Genomic DNA, 12186 nt, shown 5'->3' on the forward strand with positions numbered 1-12186 from the left:
TGCAGGATGTTTTCAGAAGAGCGTTGAGGGCATTTTGCACTTCTGGCCTTTATTTGCTTGTAAATTCTAACCCTCCCTGTCCCCCACCGCCCACACAGGCCCTCTGTCATGCACTCTTTAGTTTTTCTATTTTTCTTTATTTTTTTTGTTTCCAAAATTAAATCTAACTCCTCATTCACACCCACTTATACCCCCTCCGCCCTGCCGTTCTTGCCCTCCCGGCAAGAGGAAGTGCATGATATTGCCTTTAGAAGTTTTCAGAACAACAAAAAAACCACTCAGATTTAAACACCACCCAGTTAGCTACGCAGTTAGCGTGCTTCCTCCAGCCCTGTGCAGGTGCCTGAAGAACACTCTCCAGCAACTCTCGCATTGCATGGGAGCTGCTCAGTGGGGGAGACAGCTGTAAAATGAACACTGAAGCCTGGACTGGCAGTTATGAAGCATCTTCTGCTGTCTACTGGGATTATAATCTCCTCCAAGATACCTGTCCACCACAGGACCTACCCTATGCTTGTGTCTACATTCCCATGCTCTACTTCATCGCTTTCTTCATTGGCTTCATTGGCAACCTCTTGGTTATTGTGCTGATGGCCAAGAAGAGAGGCAGAAAGAGGCTGGTGGACATGTTTGTCCTGAATCTGGCTGTCGCCGACCTGGTCTTTGTCCTCACCTTGCCTTTCTGGGCAGTGTCAGCAGCTCATGGTAACAAGTGGTACTTTGGTGAAGGCCTGTGTAAGTTCAGCAGCTTTATCATCTCTGTGAACCGCAGCTCCAGCATCCTGTTCCTAATGGGCATGAGCGTGGAGCGTTACCTGGTGGTCATGAAGCATGTGGACTCCAAGTCCACTGGGACCAAGAACTGTCTGATCATTGTCTGTGGCTGCATCTGGGCTGTCTCTCTCCTCCTAGGCATTCCCTCTCTGATGTTTCGGAAGCTGGATACCACTGGTGAATTGTGCGAGGATGAGGACTCTGTCGCCTTCCAGGTGCTCAGCCTGGCTTTGCTCATCTTGACCTTTCTCCTGCCCTTGGGAGTGATCTTATTCTGCTATTGTTCCATCTCCTTCAAGCTGCTGAACCACATCAGCCTAGGAAAGGGGACGAAGAACTCCCTCCAGATCATCTTCACAATCATCGGTGCCTTCATCTGCTGCTGGCTGCCCTTCAATGCCTTTAAAGCGTTCCTCTTCTTCTCCTCCATGTTCCAGGTAGCAGATCTGTCTTGCAGGACATTAATGGCTCTCAGGAGGGGCCTGACCATCAGTGCTTGCTTGGCCTTCATGAACAGCTGCGTAAATCCCATCATCTATGCCTTGATGGATCGCCATTTCCGACGCCAGCTGCTGCCACAACGGCTCTGGGTCTGTGGCACTTTCCAGAAGACAAGGCAAACCTCGGGCTTGTCTTTCTCCTCCACTACCGAGTCCAGACTCATGTTCGCCAGCCGGAACAAGCCATCATCGCCTGCGTTCATTCGGCCAGAGATGTAAGAGGAGACCGGTAGGTTTATAAGCCTCCACCCTGTGGGGTGAGGAAGGCTAGGTAGTCGCTCTTGCTGCTTCTTGTATAGGTAAAATGCGCGGGTTATTCAGCCAGGTTTCAGGTTAATTTTGACAAGGGCTTTTCTTTCTTAACAGATCTCCCTCTAAAAGCATTGCTAAGCTACCCCCCAGGTCTATATAGAGCTGTACCGCCCGTCGGTCTCACTAGGGTGTCAGCAGAAAGTTAGTGGATCCACTTCTCTTCTGCCGTAACTCCACTGATGTCCAGGGAGCTGCAGCAGCAGAGTTTCACCCAGTTTTCTTAGAGGTTATAACACAGGTTTTGAAAAGCAAGAGACTGAAGATTTACAAAGCTGACTAGGGGATTTAGTCACACAGCTCCCAGTGAAATGAAAACCTCACCTAACAGCTGCTTTCTCCTTCCCCAGCACCCTTGGGAAAAGAGGGATTCTCCACTGGCCTTGCCTTCCCCTGCTAAGGAAATCAAGCACATGCAGTGCTTTCCCCAGGGGCATTCACATGCATCCCAGAAATACAGTGAGGGTGAAACTAGCCTGAATGCAGCCTCACAGCCAGCAGAAGCATCAGGGTTACTTAAGCCTGGTCTATAGATCCACCCAGCTACATTGCTCAGGGATGTGAAAAATCCACATCCCCCCCCCGAGCAATGTAGTGAAGCCAATGTAACCCCCAGGTACAGACTGCGGTAGGTCAATGGAAGAATTCATCCGTCAACCTAGCCACCGCTAGTGGATTGGCTACAGCGATGGGAGAATTCCTCCTGCTGGCGTAGGTAGTATCCACACTGAAAGGCTGCAGCAGTGCAGCTGTGCCCCTGAAGCGTTTCACATGTAGACAAGCCCTTAGGTTTGCTCAAGCGATGACAGCATACGCTCCCCAGGAGCTAGTAGAAGAGGGAGGGGGAGGCAGCGGCAGCAGCAGGGCAGGATGTGGCACTCCAAGTAGGTTTGCTTGAGCAACAAATAGAGAATTCTAGAGACGGCAGGGGCCAAACTCTGGTCTCATTTACAAAGCCAGAGAACCAGTTCTGCCAGTCTTTCTCGCAGGAGCAATCCCTGCTCACGTGAGTAGCCCCACTGATTTCTATGGCCCACATCCTCAAGGGTATGTCATTGCCTAACTTCACTGGGAGCTAGACCCCCACATATCTTTGGGAATCTGGCCCTATGTGCTTATTCACGTGATCAAGGCCTGGCAGGTTTGGGCTCTGATGTCTGTGGGTTTCTACCAGGGAAACCAAGGTTGGAATCAGACTTGAGATGTACATTGTAAAACCAAATGCCTTAAATGTGTATCGCCACCCTCTGAATTTCTCACTGAGTTACTGCAAATTCAATAAACCGTGGCTGCTTGTTCCTGTTATAGACATACAGTAACAATGAAGGCAGAATTACTGAAGTTGTGACCATGTGACAGATCCACATAGCTCTCGCTCTCTATTAAGCAGTTGTATAATAAAGATGCTTTATTAAACTTAACACAACTAAAAGTAGATCTGGTAGTAAGAATCTGTATGTTTAATTACAAGAAATTCACAATTAAAACAGCTCTGTTCTTATTACATAGTTGTGTAATAAATATGCTTTAATACTGACTTGATTTTCTGAGTTATTTTACTGAATCTAAGGAAGTCGATCTGGTATCTAAAATCAGTATGTTTTGAGATAGACCTATTCAGCAGTGTTGCCACTGTACATTTACTGGTTAGCCCATAAGGATTATTTGGGTTACAAACTTTTTTTATACACTGCTACCTCGATATAATGGCACCCGATATAACACCAGGGCCACCTGGAGGTAGAGGGGGCAAGTGGGGCAATTTGCCCCAAGCCCCGGGCCCCACAGGGGCCCTCACGAGAATGTCAGAGGCTCCCCCTGCCCTGTCCCTGGACAGAGCTAAAGGAGCCTGGCTCCAGCGGGGCCTGAGCTCCTCCCACTCGGAGCTGCGTGATAAGGGGGCAGGGCCTGAGTGTCTCCTGCTCGGATCCACGTGATAAGGTGGCAGGGCTGCGAGCTGCAGCTGAGCGGCAGGAGCTCGGGTCCCGTGGAGCCACGCTGCTGCAGCGCTGTCCAGGGCCGCTTTTGGATGCGGCTCAATGAGGTTCCGAAAGATGGGGGAGGCGGGGTTAAGTGGCATGGTAAGGGGGCCAGGGGGGTGGATAAGGGGCAGGGAGTCCCAGGGACAGGGAGGGGAAGGGGTTCGAGGGGGGGTCAGGGGACAGGGAATGGGGGTTGGATCATGGGAGTTCCAGGGGTCTGTCAGGACTTGGAGGGGGGGTGGATAGGGGTCGGGGCAGTCAGAGGACAGGGAGTAGGGGGAATTAGTGGGGGGTAGGGTCTTGGGGGGCAGTTAGGGGACAAGGAGCAGGGTGGGTCAGGGATTCTGAGGGGGACAGTCGGGGGGTAGGAAATGGGTGGGGGTCAGATGGGGGCAGGGCCAGGCTGTTTGGGGCGGCACAGCCTTCCCTACCCTAAAGCTCATTCAGCAGTTTGAGGCTTGCAGACAGCTATTTAACACAAAGAGCCAAGCTGTTATCTTTTCCCTTAGGGCTATCATCACTTTCACTTCTCAAATGACGAATTATAGTCTATATTAAATTTCAGTGCCATGGGGAGATTCATGTCAGAGATGGGTAGCTTCATTAAAATTAGCCACTTTAGATTAACAGTGATAGAGCCAGGAGAGCCATGGGCGAGGGATCACATGAGAAGAGCAATAGCCTATACCACCTACCTCCTTCCCAACCCTACCAAAGGAGATCCCCCCCCCCTGCATTCCCCAAGGCTCCAGAGGGATTAATTCAGTGGTTCTCAAACTTTTGTACTGGTGATCCCTTTCACATAGTAAACCTCTGAGTGCGACCCCCTCCGCCCCGCTTATAAATTAAAACCACTTTTTTAGATATTTAACAGTATTATAAATGCTGGAGGCAAAGCAGGGTTTGAGGTGGAGGCTGATAGCTCACAACCCCCAGTAATAACCTTGTGACCCCATGAGAAATCTCGACCCCCAGTTTGAGAACCCCTGGGTTAATCTACTTTTAGTACCCTGTGTCCACTCACATGCATGTGCTATTTTGTGCATTTCAATTTTCACAACATAGGCTCATCCCAGATTCTGGAACAAGCTCAAATGCTCAGTTTGTGGAGTATGTACACAAGTTATACTAAAGACAAACCCACAGTAACTGTCTCCAGTTTGTGAGGGACCCCATGGAGACAGTGTGACAATATGGTTCCGGCGGGACCCATCTGAGAGCCCATTCAGGGCCCAGCTTAATTCAGGACCAATTGCTCAAACGGGTCAGTTACAGCCTAAGGCTGTTTTTTTTCCACCTCTAAGGCAAACCAAACCAGCCAGACAAAGAGGACTTCAGTTTTACCCCACTGGCTAACCACAAGTCACACAAGCAATTCCCTTAGACACTCCAGTCTCCCAGTATCACCACCAGTCCCACTCGTCCTGGGGATGAATGGTTTTGAAAACCAACACCCCAATAAAAGAAAAAGGTTCTCTTGATCCCAAAGAATCAAGCCCCAGACCCAGGTCATTATACACATCAGATCTAACCCACAAATCACGCTGTTGCTAATCCTTTAGAATCTAAAATCTAAAGGTTTATTCATAAAAAGAAAAAGATATAGATGAAAGCTAGAATTGGTTCAATGGAATCAATTACATACAGTAATGGCAAAGTTCTTAGTTCAGGCTTGTAGCAGTGATGGAGTAAAATGCAGGTTCAAATGAAGTCTCTGGAGTACATCCCCTGCTGGGATGGGTCATTCAGTCCTTTGTTCAGAGCTTCAGTTTGTAGCAAAGTCCCTCCAGAGGTAAGAAGCAGGATTGAAGACAAGATGGAGATGAGGCATTTGCCTTATATAGGCTCTTCCAGGTGTAAGAACACTTTTGTTCTTACTGTGGAAAATTACAGCAAAATGGAGTCTGCAGTCACATGGGCCAGTTCCTGCACACCCTGCTGAGTTACAAGGCATATCTGCCTCCTCTCAATGGGTCAGTTGTGTAGCTGATGGTCCTTAATGGGCCATTAAGCAGGTTAAGCAGAGCAAACACCAACTCGTCTGGGATGTTTCCCAGAATCGCAGCACAAAGTTGAAATACAGACAGTATAGAGCTAATACTCATAACTTCAACTACAAAATGATACATACATACAGACAGCATAATCATAACCAGCAACCTATAACCTGGTCTTAGACATCTTATATGACCCCCTTTACATAAGATTTGGTGCCACTATAGGACCTTGGTTGCAACCATGTTCTATGTGGTCCCAGATTATATCAATAAAGTCACAGGCAGTTTCTAGGAAACAGATTAAATTCATGGAGGTTAAGTCCATTAATGGCTATTAGCCAGCATGGGTAAGGAATTGTGTTCCTAGCCTCTGTTTGTCAGAGGGTGGAGATGAATGGATCACTTGATCATTACTTGTTAGGTTCACTCCCTCTGGGGCACTTGGCATTGGCCACTATCGGTAGACAGGATACTGGGCTGGATGTACCTTTGGTTTGACCCAGTATGGTCATTCTTATGTTTTAAGCTAAATGAACCCAAAGTTATGGAGACAGATATGAGTCAAGGAAGCTAGCAGAGTATCAGAAACCTGGAAAAAATCTCTGACTGAATGGGCTCAGGCGTTTGGTCACAAGCTGAGATGGTTCAAAAGTTTTGGATTTTTTTAAGCAGATTTTTTTAATTGTTTCTTTAAACAATCAAACACAGCAAACAGCAAATATTTGGCTACACACTACTAAAACCCCAAACCATGTTCAGGTTCAGACTAATTTCAGCTTTTCATTTAAAAAACCACAACAAATTTTGAAGGAAAGCAGACATTGTCTGTGATTTTTTAAAAACCCTTAGTTTATGATCCAAAAAAAGTTTTGATGGAAAATATTTGTCCAACCCTTTTAATGAGCTTTAGTGCCTTTTAGCACTAGCTGATGCTGAGAACCGGTAATACCTTGTGAGCAAACCCCACAGGTAAGTGGGGAACAAGACCTGGGAGATGGGTTGGAAACGGGAGGGACCATGGGCTATAATGGCAGTGAGGAAGGAGGGTCAGGGCAAAGCTGGGAGGCAAGATCAAACCAGTATCTTAGATGCCTATATACAAATGCAAGAAGTATGAGTAATAAGCAGGAAGAACTGGAAGTGCTAATAAATAAATACAACTATGACATTGTTGGCATTACTGAAACTTGGTGGGATAATACACACGACTGGAATGTTGGTGTGGATGGGTATAGTTTGCTCAGGAAGGATAGACAGGGGAAAAAGGGAGGAGGTGTTCCCTTATATATTAAAAATGTACACACTTGGACTGAGGTGGAGATGGACATAGGAGACGGCAGTGTTGAGAGTCTCTGGGTTAGGCTAAAAGGGGTAAAAAACACGGGTGATGTCGTGCTGGGAGTCTACTACAGGCCACCTAATCAGGTGGAAGAGGTGGATGAGGCTTTTTTCAAGCAACTAACAAAATCATCCAAAGCCCAAGATTTGGTAGTGATGGGGGACTTCAACTATCCAGATATATGTTGGGAAAATAACACCGCGGGGCAGAGACTATCCAATAAGTTCCTGGACTGCATAGGAGACAACTTTTTATTTCAGAAAGTTGAAAAAGCTACTAGGGGGGAAGCTGTTCTAGACTTGATTTTAACAAATAGGGAGGAACTTGTTGAGAATTTGAAAGTAGAAGGAAGCTTGGGTGAAAGTGATCATGAAATCATAGAGTTTGCAATTCTAAGGAAGGGTAGAAGGGAGTACAGCAAAATAGAGACAATGGATTTCAGGAAGGCGGATTTTGGTAAGCTCAGAGAGCTGATAGGTAAGGTCCCATGGGAATCAAGACTGAGGGGAAAAACAACTGAGGAGAGTTGGCAGTTTTTCAAAGGGACGCTATTAAGGGCCCAAAAGCAAGCTATTCCGATGGTTAGGAAAGATAGAAAATGTGGCAAAAGACCACCTTGGCTTAACCTTGAGATCTTGCGTGACCTACAAAATAAAAAGGCGTCATATAAAAAATGGAAACTAGGTCAGATTACAAAGGATGAATATAGGCAAATAACACAGGAATGCAGAGGCAAGATTAGAAAGGCAAAGGCACAAAATGAACTCAAACTAGCTATGGGAATAAAGGGAAACAAGAAGACTTTTTATCAATACATTAGAAGCAAGAGGAAGACCAAGGACAGAGTAGGCCCACTGCTCAGTGAGGAGTGGGAAATAGTAACGGGAGACTTGGAAATGGCAGAGATGCTTAATGACTTCTTTGTTTCGGTCTTCACTGAGAAGTCTGAAGGAATGTCTAATATAGTGAATGCTTACGGGAAGAGGGTAGGTTTAGAAGATAAAATAAGAAAAGAGCAAGTAAAAAATCACTTAGAAAAGTTAGATGCCTGCAAGTCACCAGGGCTGGATGAAATGCATCCGAGAATACTCAAGGAGTTAATAGAAGAGGTATCTGAGCCTCTAGCTATTATCTTTGGGAAATCATGGGAGACGGGGGAGATTCCAGAAGACTGGAAGGGGGCAAATATAGTGCCCATCTATAAAAAGGGAAATAAAAACAACCCAGGAAACTACCAGACCAGTTAGTTTAACTTCTGTGCCAGGGAAGATAATGGAGCAGGTAATTAAAGAAATCATCTGCAAACACTTGGAAGGTGGTAAGGTGATAGGGAATAGCCAGCATGGATTTGTAAAGAACAAATCGTGTCAAACTAATCTGATAGCGTTCTTTGATAGGATAACGAGCCTTGTGGATAAGGGAGAAGCGGTGGATGTGATATACCTAGACTTTAGTAAGGCATTTGATACGGTCTCGCATGATATTCTTATAGATAAACTAGGAAAGTACAATTTAGATGGGGCTACTATAAGGTGGGTGCATAACTGGCTGGATAACCGTACTCAGAGAGTAGTTGTTAATGGCTCCCAATCCTGCTGGAAAGGTATAACAAGTGGGGTTCCGCAGGGGTCTGTTTTGGGACCGGTTCTGTTCAATATCTTCATCAATGATTTAGATGTTGGCATAGAAAGTACGCTTATTAAGTCTGCGGACGATACCAAACTGGGAGGGATTGCAACTGCTTTGGAGGACAGGGTCAAAATTCAAAATGATCTGGACAAATTGGAGAAATGGTCTGAGGTAAACAGGATGAAGTTCAATAAAAATAAATGCAAAGTGCTCCACTTAGGAAGGAACAATCAGTTTCACACATACAGAATGGGAAGAGACTGTCTAGGAAGGAGTATGGCAGAAAGAGATCTAGGGGTCGTAGTAGACCACAAGCTTAATATGAGTCAACAGTGTGATACTGTTGCAAAAAAAGCAAACATGATTCTGGGATGCATTAACAGGTGTGTTGTAAACAAGACACGAGAAGTCATTCTTCCGCTTTACTCTGCGCTGGTCAGGCCTCAGCTGGAGTATTGTGTCCAGTTCTGGGCACCGCATTACAAGAAAGATGTGGAGAAATTGGAGAGGGTCCAGAGAAGAGCAACGAGAATGATTAAAGGTCTTGAGAACATGACCTATGAAGGGAGGCTGAAGGAATTGGGTTTGTTTAGTTTGGAAAAGAGAAGACTGAGAGGGGACATGATAGCAGTTTTCAGGTATCTAAAAGGGCGTCATCGGGAGGAGGGAGAAAACTTGTTCACCTTAGCCTCCAATGATAGAACAAGAAGCAATGGGCTTAAACTGCAGCAAGGGAGATTTAGGTTGGACATTAGGAAAAAGTTCCTAACTGTCAGGGTAGTTAATACTGGAATAGATTGCCTAGGGAAGTTGTGGAATCTCCATCTCTGGAGATATTTAAGAGTAGGTTAGATAAATGTCTATTAGGGATGGTCTAGACAATATTTGGTCCTGCCATGAGGGCAGGGGACTGGACTAGATGACCTCTCGAGGTCCCTTCCAGTCCTGGAGTCTATGAGTCTAAGGTGACTTGAAAAGAATTTTTATCAAAACTGGGTTTGTGCTGAGATGCGGAAGGTTTTTAAATGTTTATTTTTCCCAGAGCCGCTCAGGGCAGGGGGCGGGAAGCAAGTGGGCAATTTGCCTTGGCCACTGCAGGGGCCCCCACAAGAATATAGTATTCTATAGTATTGCAACTTTTTTTTATGGAAGGGGCCCCCAAAATTTTTTGCCCCAGGCCCCCTGAATCCTCTGGGTGGCCCTGTATAACGCGGTAAAGTGCTCCGGGCAGGATGGGCTGCGCACTCCAATGGATCAAAGCAAGTTCAATATAACACGGTTTCACCCATAACATAGTAAGATTTTTTGGCTCCCAAGGACAGCATTATATCGAGGTAGAGGCAGTGGTGAGCTCCAGCCGGTTCACACCAGTTCGCAGGAACCGGTTGTTAAATTTAGAAGCCTTTTTAGAACCGATTGTTCCAGGACAACCGGTTCTAAAAAAGCTTTTAAATTTAACAAAGGCTCAGGCAGCTGTTCACTCGGCCCCAGCTCACTTCCCCCTATCCCCTGAACGCTCCGCCCTCCTTCTCCTCCCCCTCCCCTGCTTCCCGCGAATCAAATGTTCGTGGGAAGCCTGAAACAAGCAGCAGGCAGGTAAGCCAGGTGGGGGGGGCCGGCGCGCGCGGCCCAGTCTAGCTCCCCCTGGCCCTAGCCGAGCGCCCCAGCCCGGTCCTGGCCAAGCACCCCAGCTCGGGCTGGTCCCGGCCGAGTGGCTTCAGTCTGGCTCAGGGAGTCGGGCCCCACGGTGCCGGTACCACTGCCGGCCGAGCGGCTCCAGCCTGGCCCAGCCCGGGGAGTCAGGTCCCGTGGCATCAGTCCCGGTCCCAGCAGAGCGGACCTGGTCCCGGCCCCAGGCAGTGTGGTAAGGGGGCAGGGAGCAGGGAGGGGATGTTCGGTGGGTTGTGGGGGGGTGGATGAGGTAGGGGCAGTCAGAGGGCAGGGAACAGGGGGATTGAATGAGGACAAGGGTCCCGGGGGGCAGTCAGGAAGGAGCAGGGATTGGATGAGGTGGTGGGGGCAGTCAGGGACAGAGAGAAGGGGTGGTTGGATGGGGCAGGAGTCCCGGGGGGCCATCAAGAATGAGAAGAGTGGTTGGATAGGGCCGCAGGGGGCAGTCAGGGGACATGGAAGGGGGGGATGGGTCAGGGGTTCCCGGGGGGTGTGTCAAGGAACATGGGGGGGGTTGGATGGGCATGACCCCCCCGGGGGGGCACAACCCCCTCATGAGGTGAGGAGGAGGGAACCTGTTGTTAATATTTTGGCAACTCATCACTGGGTAGAAGTGCACTATATTTCCTTGACTTCTGCTCTATACCATGACCTTCCCACAACTTCTAAAAGCCCCAGCACAATAAACCAATTGTCTTACTAATTAAATATCAGTTAATTCCTGAAACCTTGTTTGAAGTTTCCAGCTACCAGAGATGTCTGTGACACTCTTGTTCAGTCCCAGTAAGTGTGTTTTTACTAATCAGTTGCCATTTCACTCACACACAATAACCTAATTAAATCCCACTGGACCCCTGTGTCAGGGCATGTATCAGAACAAAGCCCCATGTTATTAGCCTTGCAGTGGGTTCTTCTCCTTGGGAAGGACACTTGTCATACCGAAGGGAAGTAGCTTAGACAGCAGTAAGAATGTCTAAGGATCTGGCTACTCTTCAGTCTGGGGGTGTGATTGGAACATGTGTAGACATACTATCCAAGCTAGCTCATGCAATAATAGCAGTGAATACAGGGCATCATGGGCCTTCTGTACCTTGTCCAGCCTCCCCCATCCCATGCTGACAAGGTGTCACAGCAGTCTGCTGGTCAGAGTGCAGACATGCCCTAAGAACATCACACTCTGTGTGAAATAACAGAGCTCCTAGAGGAGCTGCCATAGTGGGTCTTCATTTTCTGTCTGATCCAAAGTCCACTGAAGCCCAGGGAAAACCCGCAAGACCCACCCCCTCAGATTGGCTCAGACTGGGAGAGGGCTTATGGCCTGGTGAATGCCTGCTCCCCACCCTCACTGGCAGGCTGGCTGGCAGTGCAGAAGCTCAGAGTTTTCTCCGAGACTTTGTTCTCAGACTGAGATCCACCATAAAGGAGCAGAAAGTGGGTCCCACGCCTCCCTTTTTCATTTGCTTCTTAGGCATTGATGCTCCAGTAAAGCGATTGTTGTTTCGGCATGTTCAGTGCCTTGCTGGTGTCAATAGCTATGTTCTCAGTAAGAAAATTTGCTTCCTCCTCAGATTGCCCTTGATAGACCCCTAGGCTTTAAGGCCAGAAGGGATCGCTATGATCATCTAGTCTGTCCTCCCGCAGAACGCAAACCAGAGAATCCATAAACCCCAGGGAACTGGCTGAACTCAAAGGGCTAACGTGCGCTGCAGTACCCAGTGAAGGCATGACCTGGTCATGGAGCATAGAAGTAACAGAACCAGGACTCTCAGTTCAGGGCAATTGCACCTGTATTTCCCCCTCATGGTCCAACAAGGACATCCATTCTCAGGCTTCTAGATCCCAACCATCACCTCTCATGGCGAAGACCTGCATCTCTCTCCCTCCTGACTGGGGTCTTTCCAGCTGCACAGCTCCCTGCCTGCACTGGGAGTGCCCCAGCTCGGCAGACTGCCAGAGCATGCTGCTTTGCCTTCCTCCCTCAAAGT

The 12186-nt window shown here is 47.9% G+C and overlaps 1 protein-coding gene across 1 annotated transcript; it reads left to right on the forward strand.

Moving 5' to 3' along the window:
* The first annotated feature begins 358 nt into the window (after nt 1-358).
* On the forward strand, nt 359-3020 carry GPR25 (G protein-coupled receptor 25). The gene has a single exon (XM_030562660.1). It carries the CDS (start codon nt 411-413, stop codon nt 1491-1493), a length of 1083 nt encoding a protein of 360 aa, XP_030418520.1. The 5' UTR covers nt 359-410; the 3' UTR covers nt 1494-3020.
* Nucleotides 3021-12186: the final 9166 nt, after the last annotated feature.

Source organism: Gopherus evgoodei, chromosome 4 (assembly GCF_007399415.2).
Source record: "Gopherus evgoodei ecotype Sinaloan lineage chromosome 4, rGopEvg1_v1.p, whole genome shotgun sequence".
Lineage (NCBI taxonomy): Eukaryota > Metazoa > Chordata > Testudines > Testudinidae > Gopherus > Gopherus evgoodei.